Source organism: Lissotriton vulgaris, unplaced genomic scaffold (genome assembly GCF_964263255.1).
Source record: "Lissotriton vulgaris unplaced genomic scaffold, aLisVul1.2 SCAFFOLD_2196, whole genome shotgun sequence".
Taxonomy (NCBI): Eukaryota; Metazoa; Chordata; class Amphibia; order Caudata; family Salamandridae; genus Lissotriton; species Lissotriton vulgaris.
The window spans coordinates 61402-80496 of record NW_028240745.1 but is presented as its reverse complement, the minus strand read 5'-3'; the positions used below and the strand labels follow the sequence as shown (position 1 = coordinate 80496).

General features: G+C 61.5%; 1 protein-coding gene across 2 annotated transcripts in view; it reads right to left on the bottom strand.

Moving 5' to 3' along the window:
- THOP1 (thimet oligopeptidase 1) overlaps nucleotides 1-19095 on the bottom strand; it is a 165427-nt gene that overhangs the window by 106753 nt on the left and 39579 nt on the right. For both annotated transcript variants that reach the window (XM_086947950.1, XM_086947949.1), the window contains exon 3: nucleotides 14857-15005. In XM_086947950.1, coding sequence (XP_086804076.1) covers nucleotides 14857-15005 — 149 coding nt within the window. The remainder of the gene's footprint in view (nucleotides 1-14856; nucleotides 15006-19095) is intronic.

Below are 19095 nucleotides of genomic sequence, written 5' to 3'. Positions count from 1 at the left end.
CTCTGCCACATGGCAGTCCTCCGCTCACCTCCTGTACACGGACTGCCGCCTGTCAACCCCCCGCCTGTCCACTGCAGAGTATCTGCCCCATGGCAGCCCTCCGCTCACCTCCTGTACACGGACTGCCGCCTGTCAACCCTCAGCCTGTCTACTGCAGAGTCTCTGCCACCATGGCAGCCCTCCGCTCACCTCCTGTACACGTACTGCTGCCTGTCAACCCTCAGCCTGTCTACTGCAGAGTCTCTGCCCCATGGCAGCCCTCCGCTCACCTCCTGTACACGGACTGCCGCCTGTCAACCCTCCGCCTGTCTACTGCAGAGTATCTGGCCCATGGCAGCCCTCCGCTCACCTCCTGTACATGGACTGCCGCCTGTCAACCCTCCGCCTATCCACTGCAGAGTATCTAGCCCATGGCAGCCCTCCGCTCACCTCCTGTACACGGACTGCCGCCTGTCAACCCTCCGCCTGCCTACTGCAGAGTATCTGGCCCATGGCAGCGCTCCGCTCACCTCCTGTACACGGACTGCCGCCTGTCAACCCTCCGCCTGTCTACTGCAGAGTCTCTGCCCCATGGCAGCCCTCCGCTCACCTCCTATACACAGACTGCCGCCTGTCAACCCTCCGCCTGTCTACTGCAGAGTCTCTGCCCCATAGCAGCCCTCCGCTCACCTCCTGTACACGGACTGCCGCCTGTCAACCCTCCGCCTGTCTACTGCAGAGTATCTGGCCCATGGCAGCCCTCCGCTCACCTACTGTACACGGACTGCCGCCTGTCAACCCTCCGCCTGTCTACTGCAGAGTCTCTGCCCCATGGCAGCCCTCCGCTCACCTCCTGTATACGGACTGCCGCCGGTCAACCCTCCGCCTGTCTACTGCAGAGTCTCTGCCCCATGGCAGCCCTCTGCTCACCTCCTGTACACAGACTGCCGCCTGTCAACCCTCCGCCTGTCCACTGCAGAGTCTCTGCCCCATGGCAGTCCTCCGCTCACCTCCTGTACACGGACTGCCGCCTGTCAACCCTCCGCCTGTCTACTTCAGAGTCTCTGCCCCATGGCAGCCCTCCGCTCACCTCCTGTACACGGACTGCCGCCTGTCAACCCTCCGCCTGTCTACTGCAGAGTATCTGGCCCATGGCAGCCCTCCGCTCACCTCCTGTACACGGACTGCCGCCTGTCAACCCTCCGCCTGTCTACTTCAGAGTCTCTGCCCCATGGCAGCCCTGCGCTCACCTCCTGTACACAGACTGCCGCCTGTCAACCCTCCGCCTGCCTACTGCAGAGTCTCTGCCACGTGGCAGTCCTCCGCTCACCTCCTGTACACGGACTGCCGCCTGTCAACCCTCCGCCTGCCCACTGCAGAGTATCAGCCCCATGGCAGCCCTCCGTTCACCACCTGTACACGTACTGCCGCCTGTCAACCCTCCGCCTGTCTACTGCAGAGTCTCTGCCACATGGCAGTCCTCCGCTCACCTCCTGTACACGGACTGCCGCCTGTCAACCCCCCGCCTGTCCACTGCAGAGTATCTGCCCCAAGGCAGTCCTCCGCTCACCTCCTGTACACGTACTGCCACCTGTCAACCCTCCCCCTGTCTACTGCAGAGTATCTGCCCCATGGCAGTCCTCCGCTCACCTCCTGTACACGGACTGCGGCCTGTCAACCCTCCGTCTGTCTACTGCAGAGTATCAGCCCCATGGCAGACCTCTGCTCACCTCCTGTACACAGACTGCCGCCTGTCAACCCTCCGCCTGTCCACTGCAGAGTCTCTGCCCCATGGCAGCCCTCCGCTCACCTCCTGTATACGGACTGCCGCCTGTCAACCCTCCGCCTGTCCACTGCAGAGTCTCTGCCCCATGGCAGTCCTCCGCTCACCTCTTGTACACGGACTGCCGCCTGTCAACTCTCCGCCTGTCTACTGCAGAGTCTCTGGCCCATGGCAGCCCTCCGCTCACCTACTGTACACGGACTGCCGCCTGTCAACCCTCCGCCTGTCTACTGCAGAGTATCTGGCCCATGGCAGCCCTCCGCTCACCTCCTGTATACAGACTGCCGCCTGTCAACCCTCCGCCTGTCTACTGCAGAGTCTCTGCCCCATGGCAGCCCTCCGCTCACCTCCTATATACGGACTGCCGCCTGTCAACCCTCCGCTTGTCTACTGCAGAGTATCTGCCACATGGCAGTCCTCCGCTAACCTCCTGTACAAGGACTGCCGCCTGTCAACCCTCCGCCTGTCTACTGCAGAGTATCAGCCCCATGGCAGCCCTCCGCTCACCTCCTGTACACGGACTGCCGCCTGTCAACCCTCCGCCTGTCTACTGCAGAGTCTCTGCCCCATGGCAGCCCTCCGCTCATCTCCTATACACGGACTGCCGCCTGTCAACCCTCCGCCTGTCCACTGCAGAGTCTCTGGCCCATGGCAGCCCTCCGCTCACCTACTGTACACGGACTGCCGCCTGTCAACCCTCCGCCTGTCTACTGCAGAGTCTCTGCCCATGGCAGCCCTCCGCTCACCTCCTGTATACGGACTGCCGCCTGTCAACCCTCCGCCTGTCTACTGCAGAGTCTCTGCCCCATGGCAGCTCTCCGCTCACCTCCTGTATACGGACTGCCGCCTGTCAACCCTCCGCCTGTCTACTGCAGAGAATCTAGCCCATGGCAGCCCTCCGCTCACCTCCTGTACACGGACTGCCGCCTGTCAACCCTCCGCCTGTCTACTGCAGAGTCTCTGCCCCATGGCAGCCCTCCGCTCACCTCCTGTATACGGACTGCCGCCTGTCAACCCTCCGCCTGTCTACTGCAGAGTCTCTGCCCCATGGCAGCCCTCCGCTCACCTCCTGTATACGGACTGCCGCCTGTCAACCCTCCGCCTGTCTACTGCAGAGTCTCTGCCCCATGGCAGCCCTCCGCTCACCTCCTGTACACGGACTGCCGCCTGTCAACCCTCCGCCTGTCTACTGCAGAGTATCTGGCCCATGGCAGCCCTCCGCTCACCTCCTGTACACGGACTGCCGCCTGTCAACCCTCCGCCTGTCTACTGCAGAGTCTCTGCCCCATGGCAGCCCTGCGCTCACCTCCTGTACACAGACTGCCGCCTGTCAACCCTCGGCCTGCCTACTGCAGAGTCTCTGCCACATGGCAGTCCTCCGCTCACCTCCTGTACACGGGCTGCCGCCTGTCAACCCTCCGCCTGCCCACTGCAGAGTATCAGCCCCATGGCAGCCCTCGGTTCACCACCTGTACACGTACTGCCGCCTGTCAACCCTCCGCCTGTCTACTGCAGAGTCTCTGCCACATGGCAGTCCTCCGCTCACCTCCTGTACACGGACTGCCGCCTGTCAACCCCCCGCCTGTCCACTGCAGAGTATCAGCCCCATGGCAGTCCTCTGCTCACCTCCTGTACACGTACTGCCACCTGTCAACCCTCCCCCTGTCTACTGCAGAGTATCTGCCCCATGGCAGCCTTCCGCTCACCTCCTGTACACGGACTGCCGCCTGTCAACCCTCCGTCTGTCTAATGCAGAGTCTCTGCCCCATGGCAGTCCTCCGCTCACCTCCTGTACACAGACTGCCGCCTGTCAACCCTCCGCCTGTCCACTGCAGAGTCTCTGCCCCTTGGCAGCCCTCCGCTCACCTCCTGTACGCGTACTGCCGCCTGTCAACCCTCCGCCTGTCTACTGCAGAGTCTCTGCCCCATGGCAGCCCTCCGCTCACCTCCTGTATACGGACTGCCGCCTGTCAACCCTCCGCCTGTCCACTGCAGAGTCTCTGCCCCATGGCAGTCCTCCGCTCACCTCCTGTACACGACTGCCGCCTGTCAACCCTCCGCCTGTCTACTGCAGAGTCTCTGGCCCATGGCAGTCCTCCGCTCACCTCCTGTACACGGACTGCCGCCTGTCAACCCTCCGCCTGTCTACTGCAGAGTCTCTGGCCCATGGCAGCCCTCCGCTCACCTCCTGTACACGGACTGCCGCCTGTCAACCCTCCGCCTATCTACTGCTGAGTATCTGGCCCATGGCAGCCCTCCGCTCACCTCCTGTACACGTACTGCCGCCTCTCAACCCTCCGCCTGTCCACTGCAGAGTCTCTGCCCCATGGCAGCCCTCCGCTCACCTCCTGTACACGGACTGCCGCCTGTCAACCCTCCGCCTGTCTACTGCAGAGTATCTGGCCCATGGCAGCCCTCCGCTCACCTCCTGTACACAGACTGCCGCCTGTCAACCCTCCGCCTGTCTACGGCAGAGTCTCTGCCCCATGGCAGCCCTCCGCTCACCTCCTGTACACGGACTGCCGCCTGTCAACCCTCTGCCTGTCTACTGCAGAGTCTCTGCCCCATGGCAGCCCTCCGCTCACCTCCTGTACATGGACTGCCGCCTGTCAACCCTCCGCTTGTCTACTGCAGAGTCTCTGCCCCATGGCAGCCCTCCGCTCACCTCCTGTACACAGACTGCCGCCTGTCAACCCTCCGCCTGTCTACTGCAGAGTATCTGGCCCATGGCAGCCCTCCGCTCACCTCCTGTACACAGACTGCTGCCTGTCAACCCTCCGCCTGTCTACTGCAGAGTATCTGGCCCATGGCAGCCCTCCGCTCACCTCCTGTACACGGACTGCCGCCTGTCAACCCTCCGCCTGTCTACTGCAGAGTCTCTGCCCCATGGCAGCCCTCCGCTCACCTCCTGTACACGGACTGCTGCCTGTCAACCCTCCGCCTGTCTACTGCAGAGTCTCTGCCCCATGGCAGCCCTCCGCTCACCTCCTGTACAAGGACTGCCGCCTGTCAACCCTCCGCCTGTCTACTGCAGAGTCTCTGCCCCATGGCAGCCCTCCGCTCACCTCCTGTATACGGACTGCCGCCTGTCAACCCTCCGCCTGTCTACTGCAGAGTCTCTGCCCCATGGCAGCCCTCCGCTCACCTCCTGTACGCGTACTGCCGCCTGTCAACCCTCCGCCTGTCTACTGCAGAGTCTCTGCCCCATGGCAGCCCTCCGCTCACCTCCTGTACACGGACTGCCGCCTGTCAACCCTCCGCCTGTCTACTGCAGAATCTCTGCCCCATGGCAGCCCTGCGCTCACCTCCTGTACACGGACTGCTGCCTGTCAACCCTCCGCCTGTCTACTGCAGAGTCTCTGCCCCATGGCAGCCCTCCGCTCACCTCCTGTATACGGACTGCCGCCTGTCAACCCTCCGCCTGTCTACTGCAGAGTCTCTGCCCCATGGCAGCCCTCCGCTCACCTCCTGTATACGGACTGCCGCCTGTCAACCCTCCGCCTGTCTACTGCAGAGTCTCTGCCCCATGGCAGCCCTCCGCTCACCTCCTGTACACGGACTGCCGCCTGTCAACCCTCCGCCTGTCTACTGCAGAGTATCTGGCCCATGGCAGCCCTCCGCTCACCTCCTGTACACGGACTGCCGCCTGTCAACCCTCCGCCTGTCTACTGCAGAGTCTCTGCCCCATGGCAGCCCTGCGCTCACCTCCTGTACACAGACTGCCGCCTGTCAACCCTCGGCCTGCCTTCTGCAGAGTCTCTGCCACATGGCAGTCCTCCGCTCACCTCCTGTACACGGGCTGCCGCCTGTCAACCCTCCGCCTGCCCACTGCAGAGTATCAGCCCCATGGCAGCCCTCGGTTCACCACCTGTACACGTACTGCCGCCTGTCAACCCTCCGCCTGTCTACTGCAGAGTCTCTGCCACATGGCAGTCCTCCGCTCACCTCCTGTACACGGACTGCCGCCTGTCAACCCCCCGCCTGTCCACTGCAGAGTATCAGCCCCATGGCAGTCCTCTGCTCACCTCCTGTACACGTACTGCCACCTGTCAACCCTCCCCCTGTCTACTGCAGAGTATCTGCCCCATGGCAGCCCTCCGCTCACCTCCTGTATACGGACTGCCGCCTGTCAACCCTCCGCCTGTCCACTGCAGAGTCTCTGCCCCATGGCAGTCCTCCGCTCACCTCCTGTACACAGACTGCCGCCTGTCAACCCTCCGCCTGTCCACTGCAGAGTCTCTGCCCCTTGGCAGCCCTCCGCTCACCTCCTGTACGCGTACTGCCGCCTGTCAACCCTCCGCCTGTCTACTGCAGAGTCTCTGCCCCATGGCAGCCCTCCGCTCACCTCATGTATACGGACTGCCGCCTGTCAACCCTCCGCCTGTCCACTGCAGAGTCTCTGCCCCATGGCAGTCCTCCGCTCACCTCCTGTACACGGACTGCCGCCTGTCAACCCTCCGCCTGTCTACTGCAGAGTCTCTGGCCCATGGCAGTCCTCCGCTCACCTCCTGTACACGGACTGCCGCCTGTCAACCCTCCGCCTGTCTACTGCAGAGTCTCTGGCCCATGGCAGCCCTCCGCTCACCTCCTGTACACGGACTGCCGCCTGTCAACCCTCCGCCTATCTACTGCTGAGTATCTGGCCCATGGCAGCCCTCCGCTCACCTCCTGTACACGTACTGCCGCCTGTCAACCCTCCGCCTGTCCACTGCAGAGTCTCTGCCCCATGGCAGCCCTCCGCTCACCTCCTGTACACGGACTGCCGCCTGTCAACCCTCCGCCTGTCTACTGCAGAGTCTCTGCCCCATGGCAGCCCTCCGCTCACCTCCTGTACACGGACTGCCGCCTGTCAACCCTCCGCCTGTCTACTGCAGAGTCTCTGCCCCCATGGCAGCCCTCCGCTCATCTCCTGTATACGGACTGCCGCCTGTCAACCCTCCGCCTCTCTACTGCAGAGTCTCTGCTCCATGGCAGCCCTCTGCTCACCTCCTGTATACGGACTGCCGCCTCTCAACCTTCCGCCTGTCTACTGCAGAGTATCTGGCCCATGGCAGCCCTCCGCTCACCTCCTGTACACGGACTGCCGCCTGTCAACCCTCCGCCTGTCTACTGCAGAGTATCTGGCCCATGGCAGCCCTCCGCTCACCTCCTGTACACAGACTGCCGCCTGTCAACCCTCCGCCTGTCTACGGCAGAGTCTCTGCCCCATGGCAGCCCTCCGCTCACCTCCTGTACACGGACTGCCGCCTGTCAACCCTCTGCCTGTCTACTGCAGAGTCTCTGCCCCATGGCAGCCCTCCGCTCACCTCCTGTACATGGACTGCCGCCTGTCAACCCTCCGCTTGTCTACTGCAGAGTCTCTGCCCCATGGCAGCCCTCCGCTCACCTCCTGTACACAGACTGCCGCCTGTCAACCCTCCGCCTGTCTACTGCAGAGTATCTGGCCCATGGCAGCCCTCCGCTCACCTCCTGTACACAGACTGCTGCCTGTCAACCCTCCGCCTGTCTACTGCAGAGTATCTGGCCCATGGCAGCCCTCCGCTCACCTCCTGTACACGGACTGCCGCCTGTCAACCCTCCGCCTGTCTACTGCAGAGTCTCTGCCCCATGGCAGCCCTCCGCTCACCTCCTGTACACGGACTGCTGCCTGTCAACCCTCCGCCTGTCTACTGCAGAGTCTCTGCCCCATGGCAGCCCTCCGCTCACCTCCTGTACAAGGACTGCCGCCTGTCAACCCTCCGCCTGTCTACTGCAGAGTCTCTGCCCCATGGCAGCCCTCCGCTCACCTCCTGTATACGGACTGCCGCCTGTCAACCCTCCGCCTGTCTACTGCAGAGTCTCTGCCCCATGGCAGCCCTCCGCTCACCTCCTGTACGCGTACTGCCGCCTGTCAACCCTCCGCCTGTCTACTGCAGAGTCTCTGCCCCATGGCAGCCCTCCGCTCACCTCCTGTACACGGACTGCCGCCTGTCAACCCTCCGCCTGTCTACTGCAGAGTCTCTGCCCCATGGCAGCCCTGCGCTCACCTCCTGTACACGGACTGCTGCCTGTCAACCCTCCGCCTGTCTACTGCAGAGTCTCTGCCCCATGGCAGCCCTCCGCTCACCTCCTGTATACGGACTGCCGCCTGTCAACCCTCCGCCTGTCTACTGCAGAGTCTCTGCCCCATGGCAGCCCTCCGCTCACCTCCTGTATACGGACTGCCGCCTGTCAACCCTCCGCCTGTCTACTGCAGAGTCTCTGCCCCATGGCAGCCCTCCGCTCACCTCCTGTACACGGACTGCCGCCTGTCAACCCTCCGCCTGTCTACTGCAGAGTATCTGGCCCATGGCAGCCCTCCGCTCACCTCCTGTACACGGACTGCCGCCTGTCAACCCTCCGCCTGTCTACTGCAGAGTCTCTGCCCCATGGCAGCCCTGCGCTCACCTCCTGTACACAGACTGCCGCCTGTCAACCCTCGGCCTGCCTACTGCAGAGTCTCTGCCACATGGCAGTCCTCCGCTCACCTCCTGTACACGGGCTGCCGCCTGTCAACCCTCCGCCTGTCTACTGCAGAGTCTCTGCCACATGGCAGTCCTCCGCTCACCTCCTGTACACGGACTGCCGCCTGTCAACCCCCCGCCTGTCCACTGCAGAGTATCAGCCCCATGGCAGCCCTCCGCTCACCTCCTGTACATGGACTGCCGCCTGTCAACCCTCCGCCTGTCTACTGCAGAGTCTCTGGCCCATGGCAGTCCTCCGCTCACCTCCTGTACACGGACTGCCGCCTGTCAACCCTCCGCCTGTCTACTGCAGAGTCTCTGGCCCATGGCAGCCCTCCGCTCACCACCTGTACACGGACTGCCGCCTGTCAACCCTCCGCCTATCTACTGCTGAGTATCTGGCCCATGGCAGCCCTCCGCTCACCTCCTGTACACGTACTGCCGCCTGTCAACCCTCCGCCTGTCCACTGCAGAGTCTCTGCCCCATGGCAGCCCTCCGCTCACCTCCTGTACACGGACTGCCGCCTGTCAACCCTCCGCCTGTCTACTGCAGAGTCTCTGCCCCATGGCAGCCCTCCGCTCACCTCCTGTACACGGACTGCCGCCTGTCAACCCTCCGCCTGTCTACTGCAGAGTCTCTGCCCCCATGGCAGCCCTCCGCTCATCTCCTGTATACGGACTGCCGCCTGTCAACCCTCCGCCTCTCTACTGCAGAGTCTCTGCTCCATGGCAGCCCTCTGCTCACCTCCTGTATACGGACTGCCGCCTCTCAACCCTCCGCCTGTCTACTGCAGAGTCTCTGCCCCATGGCAGACCTCCGCTCACCTCCTGTACACGGACTGCCGCCTGTCAACCCTCCGCTTGTCTACTGCAGAGTCTCTGCCCCATGGCAGCCCTCTGCTCACCTCCTGTACATGGACTGCCGCCTGTCAACCCTCCGCCTGTCCACTGCAGAGTCTCTGCCCCATGGCAGCCCTCCGCTCACCTCCTGTACGCGGACTGCCGCCTGTCAACCCTCCGCCTGTCTACTGCAGAGTATCTGGCCCATGGCAGCCCTCCGCTCACCTCCTGTACACGGACTGCCGCCTGTCAACCCTCCGCCTGTCTACTGCAGAGTATCTGGCCCATGGCAGCCCTCCGCTCACCTCCTGTACACAGACTGCCGCCTGTCAACCCTCCGCCTGTCTACGGCAGAGTCTCTGCCCCATGGCAGCCCTCCGCTCACCTCCTGTACACGGACTGCCGCCTGTCAACCCTCTGCCTGTCTACTGCAGAGTCTCTGCCCCATGGCAGCCCTCCGCTCACCTCCTGTACATGGACTGCCGCCTGTCAACCCTCCGCTTGTCTACTGCAGAGTCTCTGCCCCATGGCAGCCCTCCGCTCACCTCCTGTACACAGACTGCCGCCTGTCAACCCTCCGCCTGTCTACTGCAGAGTATCTGGCCCATGGCAGCCCTCCGCTCACCTCCTGTACACAGACTGCTGCCTGTCAACCCTCCGCCTGTCTACTGCAGAGTATCTGGCCCATGGCAGCCCTCCGCTCACCTCCTGTACACGGACTGCTGCCTGTCAACCCTCCGCCTGTCTACTGCAGAGTCTCTGCCCCATGGCAGCCCTCCGCTCACCTCCTGTACACGGACTGCTGCCTGTCAACCCTCCGCCTGTCTACTGCAGAGTCTCTGCCCCATGGCAGCCCTCCGCTCACCTCCTGTACAAGGACTGCCGCCTGTCAACCCTCCGCCTGTCTACTGCAGAGTCTCTGCCCCATGGCAGCCCTCCGCTCACCTCCTGTACACGGACTGCCGCCTGTCAACCCTCCGCCTGTCTACTGCAGAGTCTCTGCCCCATGGCAGCCCTCCGCTCACCTCCTGTACGCGTACTGCCGCCTGTCAACCCTCCGCCTGTCTACTGCAGAGTCTCTGCCCCATGGCAGCCCTCCGCTCACCTCCTATACACGGACTGCCGCCTGTCAACCCTCCGCCTGTCTACTGCAGAGTCTCTGCCCCATGGCAGCCCTGCGCTCACCTCCTGTACACGGACTGCTGCCTGTCAACCCTCCGCCTGTCTACTGCAGAGTATCTGGCCCATGGCAGCCCTCCGCTCACCTCCTGTACACGGACTGCCGCCTGTCAACCCTCCGCCTGTCTACTGCAGAGTATCTGGCCCATGGCAGCCCTCCGCTCACCTCCTGTACACGGACTGCCGCCTGTCAACCCTCCGCCTGTCTACTGCAGAGTCTCTGCCCCATGGCAGCCCTCCGCTCACCTCCTGAACACAGACTGCCGCCTGTCAACCCCCCCCCCCCTGTCCACTGCAGAGTCTCTGGCCCATGGCAGCCCTCCACTCACCTCCTGTACACGAACTGCCGCCTGTCAACCCTCCGCCTGTCCACTGCAGAGTCTCTGCCCCATGGCAGCCCTCCGCTCACCTACTGTACACGGACTGCCGCCTGTCAACCCTCCGCCTGTCTACTGCAGAGTCTCTGCCCCATGGCAGCCCTCCGCTCACCTCCTGTACACGGACTGCCGCCTGTCAACCCTCCGACTGTCTACTGCAGAGTCTCTGCCCCATGGCAGACCTCCGCTCGCCTCCTGTACACGGACTGCCGCCTGTCAACCCTCCGCCTGTCTACTGCAGAGTCTCTGCCCCATGGCAGCCCTGCGCTCGCCTCCTGTACACGGACTGCCGCCTGTGAACCCTCCGCCTGCCTACTGCAGAGTCTCTGCCCCATGGCAGCCCTCCGCTCACCTCCTGTACACGGACTGCCGCCTGTCAACCCTCCGCCTGTCTACTGCAGAGTCTCTGCCCCATGGCAGCCCTCCGCTCACCTCCTGTACACGGACTGCCGCCTGTCAACCCTCCGCCTGTCTACTGCAGAGTCTCTGCCCCATGGCAGCCCTCCGCTCACCTCCTGTACACGGACTGCCGCCTGTCAACCCTCCGCCTGTCTACTGCAGAGTCGCTGCCCCATGGCAGCCCTCCGCTCACCTCCTGTATACGGACTGCCGCCTGTCAACCCTCCGCCTGCCTACTGCAGAGTATCTGCCCCATGGCAGCCCTCCGCTCACCTCCTGTACACAGACTGCCGCCTGTCAACCCTCCGCCTGTCTACTGCAGAGTATCTGGCCCATGGCAGCCCTCCCCTCACCTCCTGTACATGGACTGCCGCCTGTCAACCCTCCGCCTATCTACTGCAGAGTATCTGGCCCATGGCAGCCCTCCGCTCACCTCCTGTATACGGACTGCCGCCTGTCAACCCTCCGCCTGTCTACTGCAGAGTCTCTGCCCCATGGCAGCCCTCCGCTCACCTCCTGTACACAGACTGCCGCCTGTCAACCCTCCGCCTGTCTACTGCAGAGTATCTGGCCCATGGCAGTCCTCCGCTCACCTCCTGTACACGTACTGCCGCCTGTCAACCCTCCGCCTGTCTACTGCAGAGTATCTGCCCCATGGCAGCCCTCCGCTCACCTCCTGTACATGGACTGCCGCCTGTCAACCCTCCGCCTGTCTACTGCAGAGTCTCTGCCCCATGGCAGTCCTCCGCTCACCTCCTGTACACGGACTGCCGCCTGTCAACCCTCCGCCTGTCTACTGCAGAGTCTCTGCCCCATGGCAGCCCTCCGCTCACCTCCTGTACACGGACTGCCGCCTGTCAACCTTCCGCCTGTCTACTGCAGAGTCTCTGCCCATGGCAGCCCTCCGCTCACCTCCTGTACACAGACTGCCGCCTGTCAACCCTCCGCCTGTCTACTGCAGAGTCTCTGCCCCATGACAGCCCTCCGCTCACCTCCTGTATACTGACTGCCGCCTGTGAACCCTCCGCCTGCCTACTGCAGAGTATCTGCCCCATGGCAGCCCTCCACTCACCTCCTGTACACAGACTGCCGCCTGTCAACCCTCCGCCTGTCTACTGCAGAGTATCTGGCCCATGGCAGCCCTCCGCTCACCTCCTGTACACAGACTGCCGCCTGTCAACCCTCCGCCTGTCTACTGCAGAGTATCTGGCCCATGGCAGTCCTCCGCTCACCTCCTGTACACGTACTGCCGCCTGTCAACCCTCCGCCTGTCTACTGCAGAGTATCTGCCCCATGGCAGCCCTCCGCTCACCTCCTGTACATGGACTGCCACCTGTCAACCCTCCGCCTGTCTACTGCAGAGTCTCTGCCACATGGCAGTCCTCCGCTCACCTCCTGTACACAGACTGCCGCCTGTCAACCCTCCGCCTGTCTACTGCAGAGTCTCTGCCACATGGCAGCCCTGCGCTCGCCTCCTGTACACGGACTGCCGCCTGTGAACCCTCCGCCTGCCTACTGCAGAGTCTCTGCCCCATGGCAGTCCTCCGCTCACCTCCTGTACACGGACTGCCGCCTGTCAACCCTCCGCCTGCCTACTGCAGAGTATCTGCCCCATGGCAGCCCTCCGCTCACCTCCTGTATACGGACTGCCGCCTGTCAACCCTCCGCCTGTCTACTGCAGAGTCTCTGCCCCATGGCAGCCCTCCGCTCACCTCCTGTACACGGACTGCCGCCTGTCAACCCTCCGCCTGTCTACTGCAGAGTCTCTGCCCCATGGCAGCCCTCCGCTCACCTCCTGTACACGGACTGCCGCCTGTCAACCCTCCGCCTGTCTACTGCAGAGTATCTGGCCCATGGCAGCCCTCCGCTCTCCTCCTGTACACGGACTGCCGCCTGTCAACCCTCCGCCTGTCTACTGCAGAGTCTCTGCCCCATGGCAGCCCTCCGCTCACCTCCTGTACACGGACTACCGCCTGTCAACCCTCCGCCTGTCCACTGCAGAGTCTCTGCCCCATGGCAGTCCTCCGCTCACCTCCTGTACACGGACTGCCGCCTGTCAACCCTCCGCCTGTCTACTGCAGAGTCTCTGCCCCATGGCAGCCCTCCGCTCACCTCCTGTACACAGACTGCCGCCTGTCAACCCTCCGCCTGTCCACTGCAGAGTCTCTGCCCCATGGCAGTCCTCCGCTCACCTCCTGTACACGTACTGCCGCCTGTCAACCCTCCGCCTGTCTACTGCAGAGTCTCTGCCCCATGGCAGCCCTCCGCTCACCTCCTGTACGCGTACTGCCACCTGTCAACCCTTCGCCTGTCTACTGCAGAGTCTCTGCCCCATGGCAGCCCTCCGCTCACCTCCTGTACACGGACTGCCGCCTGTCAACCCTCCGCCTGTCTACTGCAGAGTCTCTGGCCCATGGCAGTCCTCCGCTCACCTCCTGTACACGGACTGCCGCCTGTCAACCCTCCGCCTGTCTACTGCAGGGTCTCTGCCCCATGCTGGCTCTCCTCTCACCATCTGCAGCAGCTGTGCCCTCTGCCAGCCCAATGCTTAGCTCCTGTAGGCCGTACTTCTTACCTACCTCCTGTATTGTTCTGTGCAACATGCATGCCCTATGCTAAGCTCCAGCCGGCTCAATGCTCACTTGGTAGAGGTCCCACACCTGCTGCAGCACGTGTCCATCTGTTCTATGAAGCGCACGGAAGGTAATGGGAAGAATGCTTGCAGACAGTCTAAGCCACTGGCAATCGCTCGGTGGAGCATTTGAATTCAGCATTTTTCATCCTCTGCCACTCTGGACAGGGACCCACCTAAGGCAATCGGTACTGACTGTACCAGTGGATAACAGCTCGCCCCGAACTGGGAGGAAGGCCCACTGAAGAAAGGAACCTGTTCAGACCTTGTTAGGTTTCATCCGTTGGGCATAGTCTGAAAGCAGCAGCACAGCAAACAAGGAGCCCACACCTGGACAGTCCCGGGCACATGTGGGTGTGACAGCAAACACACAAAGGGTGATAAGAAAAATACTTGTAAATAAACAAAACTACTGGCAATCACTATTTGTAGCATTCCAAACAATTATTTTTCACCCATTACACGATTCTAGAAAGTGCCCCACCCCCCTTTACGTTATTCAGTAATAAATTGTTTCTCATAGAATAGTTAGTTTTGAACTGTGAGGCAAAATCCCCTCTGTAAGAGAACAGACAACCCCAGACCAGTTTCAGCCTTTTCTACAGCACTCACCCGTACAGGTACACTTTAGCTCACCGTCTGCAGATCCTGTGATCAGCAACCTCAGAAAAATCTGTGTCCCTTGTGGTTTTCCGGTCCAGGGAAGACCTGGCTTGGCAGTTCGGGCTGGACTGTTCCCATGAGGCACAGGGTCAGACTGATTTGCATATTGCTGTGTCTGAACTGAGGTGGCAGAGTGGGCTAAAGAACGGTGATGGATTAAACCCAGATCTGTGACTGGGGTGAGAGTCTGAAAAGTTTCAGCGCTCCGCCCATCCTCTCCTTGTGTTTGCTCCCTTGTGGCTGCAGCAGGCCCAGTATTCCTTACAAGCCCTGTCATCATGTTAAGGTCATGTGTTTACTGTGCAAGCCTTACTTGATTGGCCTATACACTATGCAGCGTGAGGGCATTATGCCTAGAATAGGTTCTATGCTCCTTCTCTGCAGGCCCTCTGGTTGCTCTATGCCATGTGCGTGATCCCTGCAAGGAGTGCTCTCCCGCATGATGTGTTCCCTGTGCTCACCTGCTGTAGGCCTTATGCTGCTGCTTTCCCTATTCTTGATCTTTGAATGGATTATACTCACTTGCAGTCGCTCAAGCCGCTGGAATACGTCTGGTCTCATACTCATCTCCACATCAAACTCGGAGAGCCTTTTGTCGGCCTCTGTACTCGCCGCACGCACGTCCTTCTTGGGAGAGACATGCTGAGGGAAATCCAACATATTCCTCTGAACTGCAAAACAATGCCAGAGGTCCAAGTTATGCACAGGCTCGTTTTCAAGCCTCAAACACTTAGCAGATCCCTTCTGTGCACCAATGAAAGCCACCAACACCCCTACCACCGACAAGCTTCTAGGAAGTAGATTCACAGAGGATTCAGCAGTAAAGCTGAAGGCCCACACGTCTGCACTGATCAGTGGTCCTAGTGCAGCTCTTCAGCCCTCAGCTACTCTCCCTGACCATGCCACCCTTACCATGTACTCTTCCACTCTCCGCCAATCGTGTGTAAATCCCACTCTCCAACCGAACATGTATTCTGTTCAACTCTACTCCAATCATGCATACCTACCAGTGGCGGATGGTGACATTTGAAACTGGTGAGGCGTAAACCAATTGTCGTACTTCACTATGGCGAACGAGAAAGCCTGAACCACCACGGGGCTCCCCCCCCCCCGCCCCCCGAGAGAAGTTTGAAAAAAGAGCAAATTGCCTAAACCCTCACAGCTATCGAAAACAACAGTTAAGGGACACATGGAGAAACCCAAGGTCTTATCAGCGACACCGGGTTTGAGCCCAGGTGTGACAGCCACTGCAAGTGAGCAGCCAAGTAACATCGGGCCAGACACCACAGTTGGGGGGGGGGTGAGAGCGAGTGGGCTGCAGAGGTCCTAAATAATGACAGCAGTAACAGTAGACAGGATCACCCCACTAACTCAGTCCCAGGCAGTAAACTCCCACGTATTGACCTGCCACCGGAATCCTATCCTACACCGTGATCATGTTCGGAGTTCCAACTCTAGGTATAGGGAAACTAGAGGGCCAACTAGAGTTAAAAAACAAAGTTAGTCATTGGCTAACCAGACATAGACCTATCCCTCAAGCCCTAAGTGTTCAAATTCTGCAGGTAAGAAGAATAAATTGGGTGGGACAGGGGAAAAAGGATTATGAGGGTGACTGCATCGTTATAAACTTCAAAGATCGGCGGGTGGTTGACTACATCATTGAATGGAGGGACGGTGATCTAGAAAGTAGAACACAAACTGTAGATCTCAGCTACTTTTATCATCCCTCCTCAAAGCCCCAAAGGATCCCTAACCGATAATACCCACATAGAACTAGGTACTGCACCCCACATGATCAACATCAAATGGCATATGATAGTAAGTACCTACATTACATCTCTGGACAAGGGCACCTTGATTACTATGACACCCAGCACAGGGTACCCACCTTTATCAGCAGGAAGGCCTCGAGGCCCCATGGCAGCCCTCCGCTCACCTCCTGTACACGGACTGCCGCCTGTCAACCCTCCGCCTGTCTACGGCAGAGTCTCTGCCCCATGGCAGCCCTCCGCTCACCTCCTGTACACGGACTGCCGCCTGTCAACCCTCCGCCTGTCTACGGCAGAGTCTCTGCCCCATGGCAGCCCTCCGCTCACCTCCTGTACACGGACTGCCGCCTGTCAACCCTCCGCCTGTCTACTGCAGAGTCTCTGCCCATGGCAGCCCTCCGCTCACCTCCTGTATACGGACTGCCGCCTGTCAACCCTCCGCCTGTCTACGGCAGAGTCTCTGCCCCATGGCAGCCCTCCGCTCACCTCCTGTACACGGACTGCCGCCTGTCAACCCTCCGCCTGTCTACTGCAGAGTTTCTGCCCCATGGCAGCCCTCCGCTCACCTCCTGTACACGGACTGCCGCCTGTCAACCCTCCGCCTGTCTACTGCAGAGTCTCTGCCCCATGGCAGCCCTCCGCTCACCTCCTGTACACGTACTGCCGCCTGTCAACCCTCCGCCTGTCTACTGCAGAGTATCTGCCCCATGGCAGCCCTCCGCTCACCTCCTGTACACAGACTGCCGCCTGTCAACCCTCCGCCTGTCTACTGCAGAGTCTCTGCCCCATGGCAGCCCTCCGCTCACCTCCTGTACACGGACTGCCGCCTGTCAACCCTCCGCCTGTCTACTGCAGAGTCTCTGCCCCATGGCAGCCCTCCGCTCACCTCCTGTACACGGACTGCCGCCTGTCGACCCTCCGCCTGTCCACTGCAGAGTCTCTGCCCCATGGCAGTCCTCCGCTCACCTCCTGTACACGGACTGCCGCCTGTCAACCCTCCGCCTGTCTACTGCAGAGTCTCTGCCCCATGGCAGCCCTCCGCTCACCTCCTGTATACGGACTGCCGCCTGTCAACCCTCCGCCTGTCTACTGCAGAGTATCTGGCCCATGGCAGCCCTCCGCTCACCTCCTGTACACGGACTGCCGCCTGTCAACCCTCCGCCTGTCTACTGCAGAGTCTCTGCCCCATGGCAGACCTCCGCTCGCCTCCTGTACACGGACTGCCGCCTGTCAACCCTCCGCCTGTCTACTGCAGAGTCTCTGCCCCATGGCAGCCCTCCGCTCACCTCCTGTACACGGACTGCCGCCTGTCAACCCTCCGCCTGTCCACTGCAGAGTCTCTGCCCCATGGCAGCCCTCCGCTCACCTCCTGTACACGGACTGCCGCCTCTCAACCCTCCGCCTGTCTACTGCAGAGTCTCTGCCCCATGGCAGCCCTCCGCTCGCCTCCTGTATACGGACTGCCGCCTGTCAACCCTCCGCCTGTCTACTGCAGAGTATCTGGCCCATGGCAGCCCTCCGCTCACCTCCTGTACACGGACTGCCGCCTGTCAACCCTCCGCCTGTCTACTGCAGAGTATCTGGCCCATGGCAGCCCTCCGCTCACCTCCTGTACACGTACTGCCGCCTGTCAACCCTCCGCCTGTCTACTGCAGAGTCTCTGCCCCATGGCAGCCCTCCGCTCACCTCCTGTACACGGACTGCCGCCTGTCAACCCTCCGCCTGTCTACTGCAGAGTCTCTGCCCCATGGCAGCCCTCCGCTCGCCTCCTGTATACGGACTGCCGCCTGTCAACCCTCCGCCTGTCTACTGCAGAGTATCTGGCCCATGGCAGCCCTCCGCTCACCTCCTGTACACGGACTGCCGCCTGTCAACCCTCCGCCTGTCTACTGCAGAGTCTCTGCCCCATGGCAGCCCTCCGCTCACCTCCTGTACACGGACTGCCGCCTGTCAACCCTCCGCCTGCCTACTGCAGAGTATCTGCCCCATGGCAGCCCTCCGCTCACCTCCTGTATACGGACTGCCGCCTCTCAACCCTCCACCTGTCCACTGCAGAGTCTCTGCCCCATGGCAGTCCTCCGCTCACCTCCTGTACACGGACTGCCGCCTGTCAACCCTCCGCCTGTCTACTGCAGAGTATCTGGCCCATGGCAGCCCTCCGCTCACCTCCTGTACACAGACTGCCGCCTGTCAACCCTCCGCCTGCCTACTGCAGAGTATCTGGCCCATGGCAGCCCTCCGCTCACCTCCTGTACACGGACTGCCGCCTGTCAACCCTCCGCCTGCCTACTGCAGAGTCTCTGCCCCATGGCAGCCCTCCGCTCACCTCCTGTACACGGACCGCCGCCTGTCAACCCTCCGCCTGTCTACTGCAGAGTCTCTGCCCCATGGCAGCCCTCCGCTCACCTCCTGTACACGGACTGCCGCCTCTCAACCCTCCGCCTGTCTACTGCAGAGTCTCTGCCCCATGGCAGTCCTCCGCTCACCTCCTGTACACGGACTGCCGCCTGTCAACCCTCCGCCTGTCTACTGCAGAGTATCTAGCCCATGGCAGCCCTCCGCTCACCTCCTGTACACGGACTGCCGCCTGTCAACCCTCCGCCTGTCTACTGCAGAGTAACAGTACAGGGTACCCACCTTTATCAGCAGGAAGGCCTCGAGGGAGTGGATTGACTTCATGAAATACCCTTAACACCTGTAAAAGATATCCTCCCACACCCCCGACAAAGTGTAGAGATCAGTGGGTTGGCTCCGGAAAATGAGGTACCTAACCCAGCCATAGGGGATACTACCAACCAACTGACGAAGGACACACTCACAGAAATAATTGTCACCGAGGGTCACCTGGTGGAGGAGTGTGGCTCAATGGTTAGAGCGGCAGACCCTGATGCAGAGCTCTGGCCCGGGACCAGGGTTCAATTCCCGCCTCGGCGGGTCTTGGGCTCAATTTCCTCGGACCTGGCAATTCTCGCCTCGGTGCCTATTCTAATCA